The 22,941-nt window shown below is 44.4% G+C and overlaps 1 protein-coding gene across 6 annotated transcripts in view; it reads left to right on the forward strand.

Annotated features, from left to right (window-relative positions):
• The window catches only part of kif21a (kinesin family member 21A), an 81,932-nt gene that overhangs the window by 54,591 nt on the left and 4,400 nt on the right, over window positions 1-22,941 (forward strand). For 3 of the 6 annotated variants that reach the window (XM_029759233.1, XM_029759234.1, XM_029759236.1), the window contains 17 exons: window positions 2,467-2,666; window positions 2,888-2,995; window positions 3,562-3,630; window positions 4,105-4,253; window positions 4,505-4,649; window positions 5,195-5,389; window positions 5,663-5,764; window positions 6,065-6,230; window positions 7,581-7,601; window positions 8,457-8,514; window positions 8,607-8,661; window positions 14,263-14,474; window positions 15,220-15,342; window positions 21,468-21,604; window positions 21,721-21,895; window positions 22,278-22,442; window positions 22,735-22,852. In XM_029759233.1, coding sequence (XP_029615093.1) covers window positions 2,467-2,666; window positions 2,888-2,995; window positions 3,562-3,630; window positions 4,105-4,253; window positions 4,505-4,649; window positions 5,195-5,389; window positions 5,663-5,764; window positions 6,065-6,230; window positions 7,581-7,601; window positions 8,457-8,514; window positions 8,607-8,661; window positions 14,263-14,474; window positions 15,220-15,342; window positions 21,468-21,604; window positions 21,721-21,895; window positions 22,278-22,442; window positions 22,735-22,852 — 2,198 coding nt within the window. The remainder of the gene's footprint in view (window positions 1-2,466; window positions 2,667-2,887; window positions 2,996-3,561; window positions 3,631-4,104; window positions 4,254-4,504; window positions 4,650-5,194; window positions 5,390-5,662; window positions 5,765-6,064; window positions 6,231-7,580; window positions 7,602-8,456; window positions 8,515-8,606; window positions 8,662-14,262; window positions 14,475-15,219; window positions 15,343-21,467; window positions 21,605-21,720; window positions 21,896-22,277; window positions 22,443-22,734; window positions 22,853-22,941) is intronic. The other 3 variants (XM_029759237.1, XM_029759238.1, XM_029759235.1) reach the window with 2 other exon arrangements.

Here is a 22,941-nt window from a genome sequence, read left to right on the forward strand (position 1 = left end):
CAAGCCGCCATGCCGGTTTAGCCCACTAGGGCACAATCTCCTATCATTTCCTTGTAACCATATCTGTTTGTTATGCATTTCTGTGAATTACTTAGATTAGTAAATAAATGATTTTAAGACAATTGATGTATGGATGACTCAGAGTGAAGACTGGGTTCGTGCAGATAACCAACAATTTACGATGTTTGGAATGAGACTGGCGAGGTAAATAACACATCATTAATCAGAGGACTCAGAGATCAGATATTATAATATCTGAAAGTTATATTAGGAAAATTATAACTTTGTAATCTGAATATTTTCCTTGGTGCCCAGACCTTCTAGTTAATTACAGTTACACGATTAATCAGTTTAATCGCGTAATAATAATTATAGTTATTTGATAAACATGTCTTCCCTTTTAATGATGCCAAAGACACGACACAGTGCATGTCAGAGCAAAAACCAAGCCATGAGGTTGAAGGAATTGTCGGTAGAGCTCCAAGACAGGATTGTCGAGGCACAGATCTGGGGAAGGGTAACAAAAAATGTCTGCATCATAGAAGGTCCCCAAGAACACAGTGGCCTCCATCATTCTTAAATGGAAGAAGTTTGGAACCACCAAGACTCTTCCTAGAGCTGGCTGCCCGGCCAAACTGAACGATCGGGGGAGAAGGGCCTCGGTCAGGGAGGTGACCAAGAACCCGATGGTCACTCTGACAGAGCGCTAGAGTTCCTTTGTGTAGATGGGAGAACCTTCCAGAAGGACAACTATCTCTGCAGCACTCCACCAATCAGACCTTTATGGTAGGGTTGCCAGATGGAAGCCACTCCTCAGTAAAAGGCACATGACAGCCCACTTGGAGTTTGCCAAAAGGCACCTAAAGGACTCTCAGACCATGAGAAACAAGGTTCTCTGGCCTGATGAAACCAAGATAGAACTCTTTGGCCTGAATGTCAAGCGTCACGTCTGGAGGAAACCTGGCACCATCTCTACGGTGAAGCATGGTGGTGGCAGCATCATGCTGTGTGGATGTCTTTCAACGGCAGGGACTGGGAGACTAGTCAGGATTGAGGGAAAGATGAACGGAGCAAAGTACAGAGAGATCCTTGAATAAAACCTGCTCCAGAGCGCTCAGGTCCTCAGACTGGGGCGAAGGTTCCCCTTCCAACAGGACAACCACCCTAAGCACACAGCCAAGACAATGCAGGAGTGGCTTCGGGACAAGTCTCAATGTCCTTGAGTGACCCAGCCACTCCCTGGACTTGAACCTGATTGAACATCTCTGGCGAGGCCTGAAAATAGCTGTGCAGCAACGCTCTCCATCCAACCTGACAGAGCTTGAGAGGGTCTGCAGAGAAGAATGGGAGAAACTCCTCAAGTACAGGTGTTCCAATCTTGTAGCATCATACCCAAGAATACTCAATGATGTAATTGTTACCAAAGGTGATTCAACAAAGTACTGAGTGAAGGGTCTGAATACTTATGTAAATGGGATATTTCCGAATGGGAAAAAATAAATACAAATAAATCCAAAAATGTCTAAACCTGTTTTGCTTTGTCATTATGGGGTATTGTATATAGATTTATGAGGGGGAAAACGATTTTAATCCATTTTTAAAATAAGGCTGTAACGTAACAAAATGTGGAAAAAGGAAAGGGGTCTGACTATTTTCCCAAATGCGCTGTGTTTTCATTGATAAATCAGAGGCATATTTTATATTTGGGCGGTAGTGAACAATCCCGCCTGGATAACACCCCTCCATTCACCTTTTACGGTAAAGAAAACACCCTCATTTGCTGTATGATTTGGAGATGTTGAAACTGGGCCATGATAGTGCCTAAAAGAAAGTGACTTCTCCAAACTAAACATCCGTACCGCCTAGCAAGTGACAAACACTGGTTGACAAGATTGATTGTCCTTTTTGAATAATTAAAAAATACATGTTAGAACCCTCACTTCTATGCAAAATACAACTTGTTGTTCATTATATTGTTCATCAATACATGATTTGTGTTTCTATCTCCTGCCTTGGTATAGGCTCTGAAATGAAATGGGCTATGATGTCATGCACCTAATCCTATAACACAGCAAATATAGCCGTAATGTCTCATACGGTCAAGGCTACCGGTCTCTTTACTTTCCTGTATTCTTGGCTATTGAATGGGGGGGATTTTGATAAATGGTAGACGACTATTTGTTGTGTAGCGGGAATCATTAAACCAGTTATGTCAGAAAAAGAGAGACGTCCTGTGATATGCGTGGAGATCCACACACACTTATCTGCCAGGTTCAAAATGTATAGCTGCCAACATTTGCAGGAAAACTGGTGCAGGCAAGGTTTAGAGTATATTTGCGAGCACCTTGGGTAAATAAGACCCCTGGTGAGCAGCTGGCTAATAGGATCAGGTGTGAAGGGTTACAGCAGGGCAGGAGCATTCCTTGGGTCTAAAAATGACCCTTTTGTTTTTGGTGCCTCTCTTAGGCTCAGTGGAGACGTGCAGCGACGATAAGGCTAAGAAGATCAAGCAGGAGTACGAGAAGAAGCTGAGCATCATGAACAAGGAACTACAGAAGCTACAGTCAGCCCAGAAGGAACACGCACGCCTGCTCAAGAACCAATCCAAGTACGAGACACAGCTGAAGAAGCTCCAACTGGACGTCACAGAGATGAAGAAGACAAAGGTAGCAAGAAGACGTACTTGAACCACGAACAATACGGCACTGTTAACCACTGTGAGGTGTTAATGTTTGTTGGTACTGATATTGATGGGAGGAATCGGCCGGAATGAAGTCGAACAAATTGCCCAGAACAGGGTCCGCTGCTGAGTTCCATCGCTCCACTAGGAATGTTAAGTAATTCAAGACTGATATTGATGTAAATGTGAATGCGCTGTATTGTGCAGGTTCGTCTGATGAAGCAGATGAAGGAGCAGCAGGAGAAGAACAGGATGACAGAGTCCAGGAGGAACAGAGAGATCGCCACCCTCAAGAAGGACCAGCGCAAACAGGAGGTGAACCATAGGATCCGTAGCTTAGTTTGTCAGCCTTGGAGCTAAACGGGCCTTTTCATCATGCTGACCCAAACTGTTTTCTTATAGCTCGTTATCCAGTGACTATAAAGTTGTAGCAGTTTCACCATTTAAGCGTTCCAACTTTAAGCACCTGTTAATGCAACTTACTGCTACTGGCGTTACTGAATGCCATGTTAATGCAATTTACTACCATTACTGAATGCCATGCTAATGCAACTTACTGCTACTGGTGTTACTGAATGCCATGCTAATGCTACTGGTGTTACTGAATCCCATGCTAATGCAACTTACTGCTACTGGTGTTACTAAATGCCATGCTAATGCTACTGGTGTTACTGAATCCCATGCTAATGCAACTCACTGCTACTGGTGTTACTGAATTCCATGCTAATGCTACTGGTGTTACTGAATCCCATGCTAATGCAACTTACTGCAACTGGTGTTACTGAATGCCATGCTAATGCTACTGGTGTTACTGAATCCCATGCTAATGCAACTTACTGCTACTGGCGTTACTGAATGTCATTTAAATATGTGTTTCACAGCACCAGCTGAAGCTACTAGAAGCCCAGAAGAGACAACAGGAGCTCATTTTGCGCAGGAAGACTGAGGAGGTGAGCAACACGTAGTAGTAAAAGGATGTGGTATACAGCAGTGCTATAAACTATACAGTTACACAATACTGCAAAGCAGTTACACACATCCTGCAACAAATCACTAACTCTCAACTTGAAATTATCTAGTTGGATCTAAGTTCAAGGAATTTTGAAGTTTATTCTAGGACCAGAAACTAAAGCTTTTTTTCCCCAAATTCTGTTGTCACCTTTGGTACCTGGAATAGGATATTCGCCTGGGAACGGGGGTTGTAGGAACCATTGGTCAGGGTCAGAGAGTAGACTGTCAATGACAGCTTTGGTTCATAAGAGTTCAACACGTCCTGAAAATCACTGAAACAAGAAACATGGCAGTTGTGTAAATAAAATCTAAAGCTCATACTATTCTATTAAGTTGAGCAAACTTCAGCATCAGGCGGTGGTGATTCTGGTGTTGGATGAATGTCGACTTACGGGTGTGTGTCTCTGAGTCAGGTGTCTGCTCTGAGGAGACAGGCCAGGCCTATGTCTGGTAAGGTGACCAGCAGGAAGGTGAGTCTCCCAGAGCCCCTCCAGGACTCCTCCCTCCGACCCCCCTCAGGACGCCTGCAGTCCTCTGGCTCCACCACCACCAACGGAACCAGGTGGGGACTGGACAACAGGTCACTGCGGTGCCGTTTTGTGTGTGTTTGAGTTTCTGTATTACACTGCATGGTGTGTATGTAGAGCAATCAGTATGGCTTTTACAGCTTCTAGCAAGAGAACATGAGACTTGCATGCACCTACAGTGTACATGCCTCAAAAGTGTGTGTGTGTGTGTGTGTGTGTGTGTGTGTGTGTGTGTGTGTGTGTGTGTGTGTGTGTGTGTGTGTGTGTGTGTGTGTGTGTGTGTCAGGTCCTACTACAGGCGGTCAACAGGCATATATTCCACCAGAGTGGCCAGGGTGAAGTGGCAGTCTCTGGAGCGTCGTATCTCTGATGTCATCATGCAGAGGATGACCATATCCAACATGGAGTCTGAAATGAACCGCCTGCTCAAGGTAAACATGAACTGGTGGTAGACATGAACTGGTGGTAGACATGAACTGGTGGTAGACATGAACTGGTGGTAGACATGAACTGGTGGTAGACATGAACTGGTGGTAGACATGAACTGGTGGTAGACATGAACTGGTGGTAGACATGAACTGGTGGTAGACATGAACTGGTGGTAGACATGAACTGGTGGTAGACATGAACTGGTGGTGAATATTGTTTACATATGGTATGATACTATGTTACGCTAAATTAGCAGTGTTAGCATTAATATTGAAAACGTTGGCAAACTCGCTCCTCTCCTCCCCCCTCCATCATTCCCCCCTCCTCCACTCTCCCCCCTCCATCATTTCCCCCTCCTCCCCTCCCCCCTCCATCGTTCCTCCCTCCTCCACTCTCCCCCCTCCATCATTCCTCCCCTCCCCCCTCCATCGTTCCTCCCTCCTCCACTCTCCCCCCCTCCATCGTTCCTCCCTCCTCCACTCCCCCCCTCCATCGTTCCCCCCTCCTCCACTCTCCCCCCCCTCCATCGTTGCTCCCTCCTCCACAGCAACGTGAGGAGCTGACCAAGCGGAGGGAGAAGGTGACCAGAAAGAGGGACAGGCTGGCGGGGGAGGGGCCTGAGGCTGAAAAGGCGGTGCTTCCCCTCAACGAGGAAGTGGACGCTGTGGTTGCCAACATCGACTACATCAACGACAGCATTGCTGACTGCCAGGCCAACATTATGCAGATGGAGGAAGCCAAGGTGACACACGCGCACAGACACACGCGCACAGACACACGCGCACCGTAATCATTAGCAGTAAGTGTCTCTAAACATTGAGGATTGGAGCAGAGGAAGAAGCGAGAGTTTTGAGATCCACCCATGGCCAATCGGAGCTCTCAAGCAGCACAGATCTGGCAAACCAGAGACCTATTCCATGATTTTGGGTAACATGTACCCTAAAAGCAGGAAGGTGATTGGGCTGATATTAGGCAGTTTGTATAGACTGTGTGACCATAATATCTGCATTTACAGGAGGAGGTGGACACGGTGGATGTTTCCGCGGTCATCAGCTCCTGTACCCTAACAGAAGCCCGCTTCCTGCTGGACCACTTCATGTCTATGGCCATCAACAGAGTAAATAACTTACTGCCGTTTACCTGTCCCTCCCTAGTTCCTACTCCGTCTCTCACACCATTGGTTTCTCCTAGAATTGACTTATGGAACCTGGGGTTAAACTATGTACCCAATTAAAGTCTGTTTCTACGATTGTTAATGTGTTTAGTTCTGTGTGTATATGCACAAGCACCCTCATTGTGTATTCATCTTTTTTGTGTGTACTGTGAAGTATTACACACAAGCATAGCTCTGATTGCTGACTTTTAGTGACCCGTCTTATAGCTGACCGTTGACCTTTTGACCTCTAACCTCTCCCAGGGTCTGCAGGCGGCTCAGAGGGAGTCCCAGGTGAAGGTGATGGAGGGCAGGCTGAAGCAGACTGAGATCACCAGCGCCACTCAGAACCAGTTGCTGTTCCACATGCTGAAGGAGAAGGCTGAGTTTAACCCCGAACTGGACGCCCTGCTGGGGAACGCTCTACAAGGTAACAGCACTAGCCACAACCTGCCAGCCACACACTGCAAGACGTATACAGATGTAGGATCAACAGGAAATGTAAAGCTTGTAGTGTATTCAAGATTTAAAAAGGCTTCTAAAGTTTGTAGTTTCCACTTTAAGATGTCAGACTTGATTTGCCCTAATGAAACATTAATAATTTGGGGATTATTTTCCTGCTGTTGCGAACTGGCTCAAATTACGGTCCTACATCCTGTAGTTCGGTCCGACATCCTGTAGTTCGGTCCGACATCCTGTAGTTCGGTCCGACATCCTGTAGTTCGGTCCGACATCCTGTAGTTCGGTCCGACATCCTGTAGTTCGGTCCGACATCCTGTAGTTCAGTCCAAGACCTACTCAGCCCTTGCCACTGGCAGTCCGTGAGGTCAAGCCCACAGTGCTAACAGGTCTGGCTCACCCCATAATTATATAGGATTGAAGAAATAATTCAGCCAAAGTATCTAAGCAAAGGCATTGAAATGTACCTGCGTGTTTGTGTTCACCTTGTCAGCACACTGATTTGTAGGGATGGCTCCAGAACCAGGGCTGGGTGGCTATGGTCTACTGCCTGATGATTTGGGCCTGTTTGACTTGATGTTGCTCATTGCCTCCTCCTGAATAGATGCTTCTTTTAAAAGTCGCCCCAATAAATTGTTGCAATCACACAAATGTCAGTTGGACTAAGCAAGCCTCTATGGCGCTGTCGTTTTTGTGTTCCATTATTTAGCAAGTTTGAAAGCCCATCTGTTTTTGACCTTTTTGTTTCATGGTTTGTATGGTTATAGAGATGTTTTTTGTTACGGAGTTGACATTTTGTTATGGTTCCATTGAACCAGTATCTGTTGAGGAGGATGCCCTGACTGTTGAACAGTAGACTGAGCACTCATAGGCTGTCTTTTCTTTTCTTTTTGATTATGGGGGAATGAATGTGTTTTTGATTTATGGGGGAATGAATGTGTTTTTGATTTATGGGGGATGAATGAATAATGTGTTTTTGATTTATGGGGGGATGAATGAATGATGTGTTTTTGATTTATGGGGGGATGAATGAATGATGTGTTTTTGATTTATGGGGGAATGAATGAATGTGCTTTTGATTTATGGGGGAATGAATGTGCTTTTGATTTATGGGGGAATGAATGAATGAATGTGCTTTTGATTTATGGGGGAATGAATGTGCTTTTGATTTATGGGGGAATGAATGAATGTGCTTTTGATTTATGGGGGAATGAATGAAGAATGTGTTTTTGATTTATGGGGGATGAATGAATGAATGTGTTTTTGATTTGTGTGTTGCCTTTTTTCTGTTCCCCTGCCCATGGTGCCTTAATGTATACAGAGCTAGGTAACATGCCAGTGGGTAAGTAACAGACACCAGACTCTCTCTCTCTCTCTCTATATATATATATATATATATGTTTATATGAATGCATGGGTCCCCCTCCTGGAAACTAACTCAGCAACATAACATGAGCAGGTGCATGAGGTGCAATGTCTTCAGGCCTCCCTCCATCTGTCAGCTGACCCTCCTTCTCTTCCTCCCAATGTGAAAGAACCCCTCTCCCAGTATGTTACAGCCACCATGCCTAATAGTGTAGCACCTGCTAATATAAGTACTGTACCTGTATCTTCAGAGGACCCCGCCCTTCACAGGTAGAACCAGGAAGTTTGTCTCAGTTGAACCCTGTAGGCAAACCAAACTGACAGTCGGACTAATGATTCCAACCTTGTTGACCTCTCATTTCGGTTTCCCCGTCCCTTCATAGCCCCTCACACCTGACCTCTCTTTACCCTTTCAACCCCTGAACCCTGTCAATGCTTCCATCTCAGTGACTGGACAAGGACCAGTTCTTATCAGGTCTTTTCAAGCAACTTGTATAAAACGGCATGGCGCTGCGCTGACATCATCTGCTTCTTCTCCTTGTCCATTATCATCACATCTACCTTGTTTAATAATCTAAACCACATATTGTTAACATCTGTTTGTAGCCAACACAGTACTAGCATAACCTTTGGTTCAATAAAAGGTTTTACCCTTGTTTCATGTTTGGTTGGACAATGGGCAGGTATTTGGACTGCTAGACAGAACTTCAAAAGTAAACCAACTTAAGTTTGTTGTTATTTAGTCATAACACACAAAGAATAATCATTTTCTATGGATGTTTTGGTTCTGACATACAGTACAACTGATGTTTTTGGTCCTTTCATTTCACAGAGAACGGGGATGACAGCAGCAGTGACGAATCTGCCCAGAGTCCTGCAACAGAGGGACAGTCAGTATCACTCAAATTACCAAAAAATTAAATTAGTTTACATTTGACTTATAGTTTTATGGTAACTCATGTATTCCACTTCCTCGTTCCAGCTCCCTGGCATCAGATCTAATGAAACTCTGTGGAGAGACCAAAACAAGGAGCAAGGTACCATTATCAGCCTGTTAGTGTGTGTTTTACTGTCCTCGTGGGGACGTGTGTGTGTGTGTGTGTGTGTGTGTGTGTGTAACAGTGTAGGTTCTGTCCCTCTCTTCGCCCCAACCCGGGCTCGAACCAGGGACCCTTGCACACATCAACAACTGACACCCCACAAAGCATTGTTACCCATCGCGCCACATAAGCCGCGGCTCTTGCAACGCAAGGGGAAACCCTACTTCAAGTCTCAGAGCGAGTGACGTCACCGACTGAAACGCTATTAGCGCGCACCACCGCTAACTAACTAGCCATTTCACTTCGTGTGTGTGTGTGTGTGTGTGTGTGTGTGGTCTTGTTTTACTATCCTCGTAGGCAGGGATGGACTGGGAATGAAAAATGGCCCTGGACTTTTTGACTCAGACCGGCCCACCAAACCCCCCCCAGCGATACACCACAACCCACGTCACACTTTATGTCAACAAGATTACTGAACAATATTTCTAACAATAACTTTAGTAAAATAGAACAAGGGGAATGTGTTGCTCTTAGGAGGAGGCTGGCTAGAAGGAGCACATATTGGCATAATGGCACTGGCAGCAAGGTGGCAAGAATCTCTGGAACCATCTGACCAGTAGAATAAATAATACAGGAAGAAATGTGTTGGTGAAAAGACTGTAGTAGGCAAGTCATAGAATAAAATAAAAATGAACATATTTCCTACCTCCTTAAATTATCAATTTCTGCAGCAGCTCACTTCTCTCAGCAGTGCCATCTATAACCAGGTCACTGTCCAGGGCCATTAAAACATCTCGCTCAGTAGCCAGGAGCACAAAAGCCTCCAGGTGCTGTTGATAGAGTGCTACTGAGCCTACTCTTGATGAATTTCAGAATAGAGAAGCCCCACTCACAAGCTACCTGGGTTACTGACAGGGTAAGTAGGAACTTGTAAGCAAGGCCCAGGATGTGGTATGCGTTGGTCAATAGGTTGTACTGACTAAGAATACGGTAGCAACAAACTGGACAGTCCTTGCAAGATGAACAGCTATTGTTCACCATCTCCACCTCGTCTTACTTTCCTTCAGATCCATGATCCTCCATAGTCCTCGTTGTGTATTCTTCAAATCCCGATTGTTTTAACCTAGTCCGCTGTTCTGCCAGACTCATGAGCTCACTCTGTAAACTGGCCACCGTTGCTCTGCTGTCAAATTTGATCAAACATTTGCTTAGATCTTGAAGGGCTCTGTGGAAGGCCACTGGCACTGGATGTCATCTGACTAAAGGTTTTAAGGTCCAGAAGAACCATGTCGGCATACAAAGTGCCATTACTCAGAAATAGCCAATGGATGCTATCTGTAACTGTATCCAGTATTTGATTATGGACACCAATCCTGTATGCACTCTCTGCCCCAGTAAAAGTCTTGTTTTGTGCCATCTCTCCAGGCATGGTCTTCTTCTTTCGAGCCCTTTTCATTGGCAGAGTGGTCTCGAACTCCAGCTCTGTTTCCTCATCCCGTTCCTGCAACTTCCTGTTGGCCCACTGAACAAATGTGTCTGCAGCTACCTTGACTTTTTCAAGATCTCTTGCCAGTCCTTTCAGCTGCTCCTCTGTAGACACAATCATACGATGTGCAGACAGAATGTCCATTCCACTTGTTTGATGATATTTTGAGACTGGTGAGGTGACCTGAAATATTCTGAGGAATATCTGAGCTGTAAGTATTGTTTCATACTTCAGCAACCCCTCAAAGTATCTTTGTGCCTTGACCCGTGCAGTAGTGTTGATGTTTTTCTGATCTTGTATGGTTGAAAGAGTGAGAAGGACATCAACATACAGACCCTCATCTGGATTTCCAAAAGCTCCAGAGACCTTCTTTAAGGCACTGTCTTTAGCTCACCAGCGTGTCTCTCCAATTGGAGCAAGACGTCTGTGTCTTGGGTCCTTGCTCTCCTTCTCCCAAATGTTCATCCTCTGGTAGGATTCACGGAAGAACACAGCTATGTTGTTAATGAGTGACCCACTTGCCAAGACACTCTCTGTTGTGTCTGCCAAAACAAGGTTAAAAATGTGTGCATAGCACCACACATGCACTTGATTGGTGGACTTTACAGAGAGCAGGGCAGAGAAGCCTTCATACTGGCCTTACTGGAGGCTCCATCAGTGGAATTGCCAATGCACTTGCTGATGTCAAGCTTCATGTTTTCCAGAACTTCACTCAGTACTTGGACAAAGTATTGTCCAGTGGATGCCTCTCATGGATGATGTTCGTCACATATCTGACTATGACAGAGCATTGATCTTGTGTTGTAATGTCCTGCGTAGTGTCAGTCTGGACTGAAAACATAGCAGCTTCCTGGATTTCACTTGCTATGGTGGCCTGCATTGTGTGTTGGATGGTGGTAATGATGTTATCGATAGTAGTCTTTGATAATAGAGTGATTAGAGAGCCTCTGCCCCCTCTTGACCCAGACTCATGCATTTTTTTGCTTTTCTCTATGCAGGCAGTGAGATGCTCTCATACACAGGTCGTACTTTCCCAGCAGAATGATCATCTCTAAAAAGTTTCCATGGTCAATGCTGCTGCCATCTAGCGTATAAGCTGCTTCAGACTGCATGCCTCTGTAGCTCAGACCCCTCTTGTTTCTGACTTTAACAACATCTATAAGGCGCTCTAGCACTTGCCTTCTTCTGCGTACTTGCTCTCTATGAGCAGACATCTGACTGCCGATGAACAGGCTCTCAGTGTTACCTTTGGAGGACCTTAGAAAGTAGGCCTCAGCATAACCTTTATGCATAATGCTCTTCTCATGCTCTTCCACTCTGATGCATAGGCTTCCTGTCTGCTATTCTCTGTTGGCTTTGCAAATGCCATACAAATTAATCAGAATAAAGCATGGTTCTCTTCACTGTATGACAGCCACTTCCTGTTGGTCCCATCTTTACAAAAGAAAACCTTCTGCACCACAGACCTTTCACACTTTTGTTGGAGGTGGAAACTAAAAAACATATTTAGGTCCCCTGACTTCAGCCTCCTAAAATAATACAAAATTGGTGTGGCAGTGGTATCCTGTCCACTGCAGATGCACTATCCTAAACCTGGATGAGAAATTACTATAAATGTGTATAATATTATAACATTAAATAAAAAGTAAAATGTTAATGTAAAAAAAGATAGTCCTCTCACTGTCAAATGTGTTTATTTTCAGCAAACTTAACATGTGTAAATATATGTATGAACATAACAAGATTCATCAACTGAGACATAAACTGAACAAATTCCACAGACATGTGACTAACAGAAATTGAATAATGTGTCCCTGAGATCCAGGCTCTTCGATGGCCATGGCAGAACACTGACATTCCTGTCTTGCAGGAAATCACTCACAGAACGAGCAGTATGGCTGGTGGCATTGTCATGCTGGAGGGTCATGTCAGGATGAGCCTGCAGGAAGGGTACCACATGAGGGAGGAGGATGTCTTCCCTGTAACGCACAGCGTTGAGATTGTCTGCAATGACAACAAGCTCAGTCCGATGATGCTGTGACACACCGCCCCAAACCATGACGGACCCTCCACCTCCAAATCGATCCCGCTCCAGAGTACAGGCCTCGGTGTAACGCTCATTCCTTTGACGATAAACGTGAATCCGACCACCACACCTGGTAAAACAAAACCGCGATAAACACAAATCCGACCATCATGTCTCACCATCATGGTGAGACAAAACCGTGACTCGTCAGTGAAGAGCACTTTTTGCCAGTCCTGTCTGGTCCAGCGACGGTGGGTTTGTGCCCATAGGCGACGTTGTTGCCGGTGATGTCTGGTGAGGACCTGCCTTACAACAGACCTACAAGCCCTTAGTCCAGCCTCCCTCGGCCTATTGTGGACAGTCTGAGCACTGATGGAGGGATTGTGCGTTCGTGGTGTAACTCGGACAGTTGTTGTTGCCATCCTGTACCTGTCCCACAGGTGTTGCACGTGGTCTGCCACTGTGAGGATGATCAGCTGTCCGTTCTGTCTCCCTGTAGCGCTGTCTTAGGCGTCTCACAGTACAGACATTGCAATTTATTGCCCTGGCCACATCTGCAGTTCTCATGCCTCCTTCCAGCATGCCTAAGGCACGTTCATGCAAATGAGCAGGGACCCTGGGCATCTTTCCTTTGTTTTTCAGAGTAGGTAGAAAGGCCTCTTTAGTGTCCTAAGTTTTCATAACTGTGACCTTAATTGCCTACCGTCTGTAAGCTGTTAGTGTCTTAACGACTGTTCCACAGGTGCATGTTCATTAATTGTTTATGGTTCATTGAACAAGCATGGGAAACAATGTTTAAACCCTTTACAAAGAAGATCTGTGAAGGTATTTTGATTTTAATGAATTATCTTTGAAAGACAGGGTCCTGAAAATGGGACGTTTCTTTTTTTGCTGAGTTTAGTATGTTAGTATTATATTAATTATATAATGTTAGTATTTTCATATAATACTATATATAGTATAATATTTATTCCAATTGGACAATACAGCAGTTTTAAGAAATATACAACCAGCATTTATAATTTGTAGGCTTTGTTCCGTCATTAAATTCTTGTGCAAGAAAAATGGTCTAAATTGGTGGCTAGTCTCTAGTACTAACTTACTATCCGTGTGTGTGTCTTGTTTTACTATCCTCGTGTGTGTGTGTGTGTGTGTGTGTGTGTGGTCTTGTTTTACTGTCCTCGTGGGGACGTGTGTGTGAGGTCTTGTTTTATTATCCTCGTGTGTGTGTGTGTGCGGTCTTGTTTTACTGTGTGTGTGTGTGTGTGTGTGTGAGGTCTTGTTTTACTATCCTCGTGGGGACGTGTGTGTGTGTGGTGTTTTCCTATCCTCGTGGGGACGTGTGTGTGAGGTGTTTTACTGTCCTCGTGGGGACGTGTGTGTGTGTGAGGTCTTGTTTTACTATCCTCGTGGGGACGTGTTTGTGTGAGGTCTTGTTTTACTGTCCTCGTGGGGACGTGTGTGTGAGGTATTGTTTTACTGTCCTCATGGGGACGTGTGTGTGTGTGTTTGTGTGTGTGTGTGTGAGGTCTTGTTTTACTGTCCTCGTGGGGACGTGTGTGTGTGAGGTGTTTTACTATCCTCGTGGGGACGTGTGTGTGTGAGGTCTTGTTTTACTATCCTCGTGGGGACGTGTGTGTGTGAGGTGTTTTACTGCCCTCGTGGGGACGTGTGTGTGTGTGTGTGTGTGTGTGTGTGTGTGAGAGGTCTTGTTTTACTGTGTGTGTGTGGTCTTGTTTTACTGCCCTCGTGGGGACGTGTGTGTGTGAGGTCTTGTTTTACTGTGTGTGTGTGTGTGTGTGTGGTCTTGTTTTACTATCCTTGTGGGGACGTGTGTGTGTGTGTGTGTGTGTGTGTGTGGTCTTGTTTTACTGCCCTCGTGGGGACGTGTGTGTGTGAGGTCTTGTTTTACTGTGTGTGTGTGTGTGGTCTTGTTTTACTATCCTTGTGGGGACGTGTGTGTGTGTGTGAGGTCTTGTTTTACTGTCCTCATGGGGACGTGTGTGGTCTTGTTTTGGCGTGTGTTTAGTCTTCCTCTTCCAAGCTTGTTGTTTTCTTGAATGTAAATGTGTTTCCCCCCTCGCAGGCTCGTAGAAGAACCACCACTCAGATGGAGTTGCTCTACGCCAATAGTGACGCCGCCCCTGACATGCCTAGCGGAGATTTCTCCTCCCCCTGTCTCCCATTGGCTGAAACACCAGAAGAGGGCAGAGATCCTGAGACCCCCATTGGCTCATCAGTCAGGGACAGAGACTTTATGGCTCATTCTCCTGGCTTGGCCTCTAAGATGGGCAGCATGTAAGTCTGGGCCAGCACATGCTGACTGCTAACCAGCTGCTTCCTGCATGTTGATAGAACTGCTGCTTAATCTGTTTTCATTTTGCCTGACTTTGCCTGACATGTTCTTTAAACCTGCCCTATTGGATTGTAAGTCTCCTTCCTAGGCCAGTAGAAACCAAAACCTATCCCTTTAGAAATAACACTAATACTACAGACAGACAAATGCATGCACACACAGAGACAGACACACGCACATGATTATGAGGCTTGTACAGTATGATCATGCAGGTCTTATGTTCTCTCGCTAGATGTTATGCTCCAACTGCAATAGCCCGATGTTAACTTTCCACAATAATAACAGCTTCATCTTTCAACATTTAACGCAAAGACTTAATAATGCTAGCCAGTAGTGCACAGTAGCTTTCTATGGCTTGAGCAGGAATACTTTTTCTCTGAGTTGCTGGAGTGTTGGCTGAGAACCAATTCTAGCGGGACTTGAATTAGTAAGATGTGGACCTGGGGGACTGATTTGAGTGTGATAGAGTATAGCCCTAATGCTACACCATAGTGTCCTGATGAACCACAAGCTTGGTGAAGGAGGACGTCTTTATTGGGACTGAATGTCAGGTAACAGTGTGCTATGTGTGTACTGCATGCTCATCGCCTCCATATTGTTTTATTTCCTATTTTGTTTACATCCTTGTTGTACTTTCTGTTCCTTATGTTTTATGTCGTTGCTAATAACAACCAAACGAAATGTTAGTTCCGGCTCCAGAGCTGCCGCCTCCTCGGGGGCGGAAAAGAGAGTTCCAGAGCCCTCGCCGCTCTCTCGCAGGAAGACCTATGACAGGGCACAAGCGGCGGCTAAGGTCAAGGAGATCAAACAGTAAGAGACTAGCGACGCTCTGGTGGCCGGAGGCCAAAAGCACATCTTTTCCCAACAGACCATGATATCCACCTTTCCCTTTTCTTAATTTCCTATCTCAGGGAGCATGTGGTGTTATCTTAATCAACAAGTATCTGCCTGGTGTGATTTATAAACTTACCCTGCCAAGTTCTGCACTGAATGTCAAGTAATGAGCTTACTCTTGGGAAGTATAGCTAATATGTTCCTATATCCCTCTTGAATGAGATTAAATGATTAACTTCTGTTTCTCAAAGGGATTCTTTAGTATTCCATTTTAATTCCGTGTTCAACTTGGCCCTCTCAACCTCTTCAAACCCTCTAATGCAAATTTGGCAAATACGATATATAAATCCTATATATTGTCATTGCAGCGCTAACCAGATGTTCCTCTCAAACACTTTGAAGTGGATGTAATCTAAAAAGCTAAAGGTCGGGGTGAGGGGAACCATGCTGAAAGCTGTTTCCATTTTGATTCAAACCCTGAGTGAACAAACAGTCTTTCCCAATCAGTTCTCAGGACCACAGGTGATGAGCGTGCACAACTCAATGTTCTTCGACCAAACGTGAAAAGACTTGTGCTGAGTCTCAGAAATGAGCGCAGAGCCTCCTGTGTTTTAAAAGCGTTCTAAAAGGAAGTGAATAGGAAGGGTTCCAGAGAAGACATAAGGGGATCGTTTCCAACAATGAAAGATGTTTATTTATTTTAGCCTGTACTATCTGAGGTACACTACTGGTCAAAAGTTTTAGAACACCTACTCATTTAAGGGTTTTTCTTTATTTTTTACTATTTTCTACATTGTAGAATAATAGTGAAGACATCGAAACAATGAAATAACACATATGGAATCATGTAGTAACAAAAAAGTGTTAAACAAATCAAAATATATTTGAGATTCTTCAAATAGCCACCTATTGCCTTGATGACAGCTTTACGCACTCTTGGCATTTTCTCAACCAGTTTCACCTGGAATGCTTTTCCAACAGTCATGAAGGAGTTCCCACAAATGCTTGTTTGCTGCTTTTCCTTAAGTCTGTGGGCTGAATCACCCCAAACATACTCAATTTGGTTGAGGTCGGGGGATTGTGGAGGCCAGGTTATCTGATGCAGCACTCCATCACTCTCCTTCTTGGTAAAATAGCCCTTACACAGTCTGGAGATGTGTTGGGTCATTGTCCTGTTGAAAAAACAAATGATAGTCCCACTAAGCACAAACCAGATGGGATGGTGTACCACTGCATAATGCTGTGGTAGCCATGCTGGTTAAGTGTGCCTTGAATTCTAAATAAATCATAGACAGTGTCACCAGCAAAGCACCCCCACACCATAACACCACCTCCTCCATGCTTCACGGTGGGAAATACACATGCAGAGATCATCTGTTCACCCACACCACGTCTCACAAAGACACGGCGGTTGGAGCCAAAAATCTCCAACTCCAGAACCAAAGCACAAATTTCCACCAGTCTAATGTCCATTGCTCGTGTTTCTTGGCCCAAGTAAGTCTCTTCTTCTTATTGGTGTCCTTTAGTAGTGGTTTCTTTGCAGCAATTCGACCATGAAGGCCTGATTCGCACAGTCTCCTCTGAACAGTCAATATTGAGATATGTCTGTTACTGTGAAGCATTTATTTCGGCTGCAATTTCTGAGGCTGGTAACTCTATTGAACTTCTGCAGCAGAGGCAACTCTGGGTCTTCCATTCCTGTGGCGGTCCTCATGAGAGCCAGTTTCATCATAGCGCTTGATGGTTTTTGCGACTGCACTTGAAGAAACTTGCAATGTTCTTGAAATGTTCCGTATTGACTGACCTTCATGTCTTAAAGTAATGATGGACTGCCGTTTCTCTTTGCTTATTTGAGCTGTTCTTGCCATAATATGTACTTGGTCTTTTACCAAATAGGGCTATCTTCTGTATACCTTGTCACATCACAACTGATTGGCTCAAACACATTAAGAAGGAAAGAAATTCCACAAATTACCTTTTAAGAAGGCACACCTGTTAATTGAAATGCATTCCAGGTGACTACCTCATGAAGCTGGTTGAGAGAATGCCAAGAGTGTGCAAAGCTGTCATCAAGGCAAAGGGTGGCTATTTGAAGAATCTAAAATATATTTTAACACTTTTTTGGTTACTACATGATTTCATATGTGTTATTTCATAGTTTTGATGTCTTCACTATTATTCTACAATGAAGAAAATAGTGTATATATATATATATATATATATATATATTTTTTTTACTTTGGAGCGATAGTGTGTGTGTGTTCATGAATGCGCATTTCCACTGGGGTGTGTGCGTGTGTGTGTGTGTGTGTGTGTGTGTGTGTGTGAGAGATCTTGTGCACTGTACACACTCAGTTCAAAGGCAACTGACTTGTCCTCTGCTTATGTATGTAAACTGAGCCTCAGCCTCCCTGTCCATTGTACCAGCTGTGAGACGAGGAACTCGGACGCCAGCACCCCGTCTCCCCCATCCTCCCCCTCCACCCGCCCTCGTAGCCAAGGCAACGTATTTGTACGTCTGACAGGGTGTCTGGAGAGAGCAGACAGACCACAGGATAAGTAAGAGGAAGAAATAGAGTGCTGTGAAAAAGTATTTTCCCCTGTCCTGATTTCTTATTTTTTTACACATTTGTCACACTTAAATGTTTCAGGTCATCAAACAAATTTTAATATTACACAAAGATAACCCAAGTAAACACAATGCAGTTTTTAAGTGATAGCTTTTTTCCCTTAATAAATAAAATTATCCGAACCTTCATGGCCCTATGTGACAAAGTAATTACCCCCCCCTTGTTAAATCATGAGTTTACTGTGGTTAATCACATGTTTTGGAAAGCTGACTTCAATTTCACTAGCCACACCCAGACCTGATTACTGCCAGACCTGATGAATCAAGAAATCAATTAAATAGAACCCGTCTGACCAAGTGAAGCAGGTCAAAAGATCTCAAAAAGCAAGACATCATGCCGCAATCCAAAGAAATTCAGGAACAGATGAGAAACAAAGTAATTGACATCTATCAGTCTGGAAAGAGTTAAAGTCATTTCTAAAGCTTTGGGACTCCAGTGAACCACGATGAGAGCCATTATCCACAAATGGAGAAAATTTGGAACAGTGGTGAACCTTCGCAGGAGTGGCTGGCCTAAATTAGCCCAAGAGCGCAGCGGCGACTCATCCAGGAGGTCACAAAAGAACCCACAACAACATCTAAAGAACTGCAGGCCTCACTTGCCTCAGTTAAGGTCAGTGTTCATGACTCCACCATAAGAAAAGAGACTGGGCAAAAACAGCATCCATGGCAGAGTTTCAAGGCGAAAACCACTGCTGACCCAAAATAACATAAAGGCTCGTCTCACTTCTGGCAAAAAAAACATCTTGATAATCCCCAAGACTTTTGGGAAAATATTCTGTGGACTGACGAGACAAAAGTTGGACTTTTTGGAAGGTGTGCGGCCCGTTACATCTGGCTTAAAAGTAACACAGCATTTCAGAAAAAGAACATCATACCAACAGTCAAATATGGTGGTGGTAGTGTGATGGTCTGGGGCTGCTTTGCTGCTTCAGGACCTGGACGACTTGCTGTGATTAATGGAACCATGGATTTTCTCTACCAAAAAATCCTGAAGGAGAATGTCCGGCCATCAGTTTGTGACCTCAGGCTGAAGCGCACTTGGGTTCTGCAGCAGGACAATGATCCAAAACACACCAGCAAGTCCACCACTGAATGGCTTACATCACTTAACTGCATTTTGTTTTTACTTGGGTTATCTTTGTGTAATATTTAAATTTGTTTGATGATCTGAAACATTTAAGTGTGACGAATGTACAAAAAAATAAGAAATCAGGAAGGGGGCAAATACTGTTTCACAGCACTGTAAGTTCTAAGTAATAAGCATACATTTATAGTTAAGTTATACGCATTGTATAAGTAATAACTAAAAGTAATGGTTCAAGAAGTTAGTTATAGTCTATACAACTAATGTTATGAGCAAGGAGGCCTTGGCAGTCAAATGACCGATCACATCTATTGTTTACACTTATGCTGCATACATTAGGTAGGCTATAATATTGGGATTGGTGAGCTCTCTCTCTCAACTGCACATTAGGAGCTACATCTAAACCACTCATGACACCTCTCCTCTAGCAAGATTTAGAATTTAGAAAAACTTTATTGTCCACAGAATTCCCCTGTCCTGTTCTAGATCACCTTCCATTTCCCACACCCACAAGGGATAATTGAAATTTTCAATCAAATCAAAGTTTTTGTCGGCATACACAGATTAGCAGATGTTAAAGCAGGTGCAAGATAATGCTATGTGGTGTGTGTGTATGGACAAGATATAAGTAGGACAAATACTGTATGTACAACAGTAGTTATATAGGATGAGCTATGTACAGCAGTAGTTATATGGGATGAGCTATGTCCAGAATATAGTATGTACAGCAGTAGTTATATAGGATGAGCTATGTACAGCAGTAGTTATATAGGATGAGCTATGTCCAGCAGTAGTTATATAGGATGAGCTATGTACAGCAGTAGTTATATAGGATGAGCTATGTACAGCAGTAGCTATATAGGATGAGCTATGTACAGCAGTAGTTATATAGGATGAGCTCTGTCCAGAATACAGTATGTACAGCAGTAGTTATATAGGATGGGCTATGTCCAGAATATAGTATGTACAGCAGTAGTTATATGGGATGGGCTATGTCCAGAATACAGTATGTACAGCAGTAGTTATATAGGATGAGCTATTTCCAGAATACTGTATGTACAGCAGTAGTTATATGGGATGGGCTATGTCCAGAATACTGTATGTACAGCAGTAGCTATATGGGATGAGCTATGTCCAGAATACAGTATGTACATATAAAGTGAGTAATCGATTAGCTTAATTTCTCAGAGATCAAATTACATTTCAACAAAATGATGTTGCAGGATGTGGATGGAGGTGTGCTCACTCTGCTGTCTCCTGTAGTCCAAGATCAGCTCCTTTGTTTTGTTGACGTTGAGGGAGAGGTTATTTTCCTGGCACCACTCCACCAGGGCTCTCACCTCCTCCCTGTAAGCTGTGTCGTCATTGTTGGTAATCAGGCGTACCGCTGTTGTGTCATCAACAAACTTGATGATTGAGTTGGATGAACAGGGTGTACAGGAGGGGGCTGAGCACCGTCCCCTGTGGGGTCCTCGTGTTGAGGATCAGCGTGGCTGAGGTGTTGTTGCCTACCTTCACCACCTGGGGTCGGCTCATCAGGAAGTCCAGGACCCAGTTGCGCAGAGAGGGGTTCAGACGCAGGGCCCTGAGCTTAGTGATGATCTTGGAGGGCACTATTGTGTTGAAGGCTGAGCTGTAGCATAGATGCCGATTGGTCAGACCAGCTTTGAACAGTCCTTACCATGGGTGCTTCCTGTTTAAGTTTCTGGAAGAGCAGAATGGAGGCGTGTTCTGATTTGCCGAAAGGAAGGCGGGGGAGGGCCTTATAGCCGTCCCGGAAGGGAGAGTAACAATGATCAAGTGTCTTCTATCCGCGTGTAGCACAGGACATGTGTTGGTAGAATTTCATAAGCATTTTCCTCAGATTTCCTTTCCAATTATCTATTTTCCTTCTGTTCACATAGGTGGAGACTTCATCCACGCTATGTCATTTGCTTACACAGTCACACGATGCGCATTATCTGGTGTGTCCCTACCTGCACAACGACTTGTTTTTACCCAACAACTTTTATACAAGAATTAAAGTTTCAAGTGAAAGTACTGTCATTGTAGAAGGATTGTGTTTATATGAAGAAATTTTTTTTACTTTCAGCTCTATTGAAAATCTCTGCCAGTTACACCAACAATATCTACTTGTCTTCCCCGTGTCTTAGCCAGTGTGTTGATGTACTTTGTATGGTTCCGTTCAGCTCTTGTTAGCCTGACCATTCTTGTCACTTTGGGTACTTCGTTTTTTACTTTGATTTGCAGCATGTTGCTAACTGGCATGTAAATGTGTGCCTGCAGTGGTAGACGGAAACCGGTTACCATTTTCTCTGACCCTGCTATTGACATCTCAATACCTGTGTGTGTGTGTGTGTGTGTGTGTGGTTTCTTCCTCCCTAGAGGGGTAATCAACCCAGTGCCCTCTTCAAAGGGCAGTCGGTCAGCAACACTACAGTGTGTCCACGTGGCTGAGGGTCACACTAAAGCGGTGTTGTGTGTTGACTCTACTGATGACCTCCTCTTCACCGGCTCCAAAGGTCAGACTCTGTCCACTTCTCTTCCTCACTCACCTTCATCATCGGGTCACTATAATTGATCACAGATCAATAATGTCTCATGAACAATGTCTCATGTCTTGTTGTTATCCTTCCAGACCGTACGTGTAAGGTGTGGAACCTGGTGACGGGTCAGGAGATCATGTCCCTGGCGGGTCACCACAACAATGTGGTGTCAGTCCGCTACAGCTCCAGCCTGGTCTTCACCGTCTCCACCTCCTACATCAAGGTCTGGGACATCCGAGACTCAGCCAAGTGCATCCGCACCCTCACGTGAGTGTCAAGAAACAGAAACCGTGTCAACACCGTCAAGTCAACGCCGTAAGAGGCTCAACGCTGTAACCATTTCTGGGGGGACAGGCTACACAATATGACATCTGTAGCAGCAGTATATGATTAACTTGACTCAATTATAACACCAGTGCAAGTGCTACACCTGTTATTAATAAATACAGACAATCTGGGATTCATTACTTGAAGATCTACCTGCATCTTTTCCAGGTCGCAATTGTAAATGAGAACTTGTTCTCAACTTGCCTACCTGGTAAAATAAAGGTGAAATAAATAAATAAATAAATAAATAAAAATCTACCTGGATTTGTAGGTCATTTGACGGATAGAATGAAGTGTTTAACAGAATCATCATATTCTACAGGTCTTCTGGTCAGGTGACTCCTGGCGATGCCTGTGCGTCCAGCACCAACCGGACTGTCACCATCCCGGCAGGAGAGAACCAGATCAACCAGATTGCCCTCAACCCCAGCGGCTCTGTCCTGTACGCCGCCGCCGGCAACTCTGTCAGAGTCTGGGATGTAGGAAGGTACGCTCTGGCACAGCATGGCAGTCATTTTGTCAGAGCGAAGTCCAGAAAAGGACTCTGTCTTCAGAACAATTCTCTCTTTCTCACTACTATAATGTGCAGATCTATGATAGATCTAGAGGATACTGCTTGTATTGAATGTCGATTCCCTTGCTGATCTGTTGTAGAGCTTGTACCTGTTCTCTCAGTGAGTGTTGTCATTCCAAGTTGTCTTTCTTGCAGTAACGCAATGCATCTCAGAAGATTTGCTATCATATTAAATCCCAATATTCTCTTTCTTTCTCTTGGTCAGATTTGTATCTACAGGGAAGCTGACTGGTCACCTGAGTCCAGTCATGTGTCTGACTGTGGACCAGAGCGGGAACGGTCAGGATCTGGTCATCAGCGGCTCCAAGGACCATTACATCAAGGTGTGTGAGGCTGGGTTATGGTGTGTGAGGCTGGGTTATGGTGTGTGAGGCTGGGTTATGGTGTGTGAGGCTGGGTTATGGTGTGTGAG

Source organism: Salmo trutta, chromosome 7, assembly GCF_901001165.1.
Source record: "Salmo trutta chromosome 7, fSalTru1.1, whole genome shotgun sequence".
Classification (NCBI taxonomy): domain Eukaryota; kingdom Metazoa; phylum Chordata; class Actinopteri; order Salmoniformes; family Salmonidae; genus Salmo; species Salmo trutta.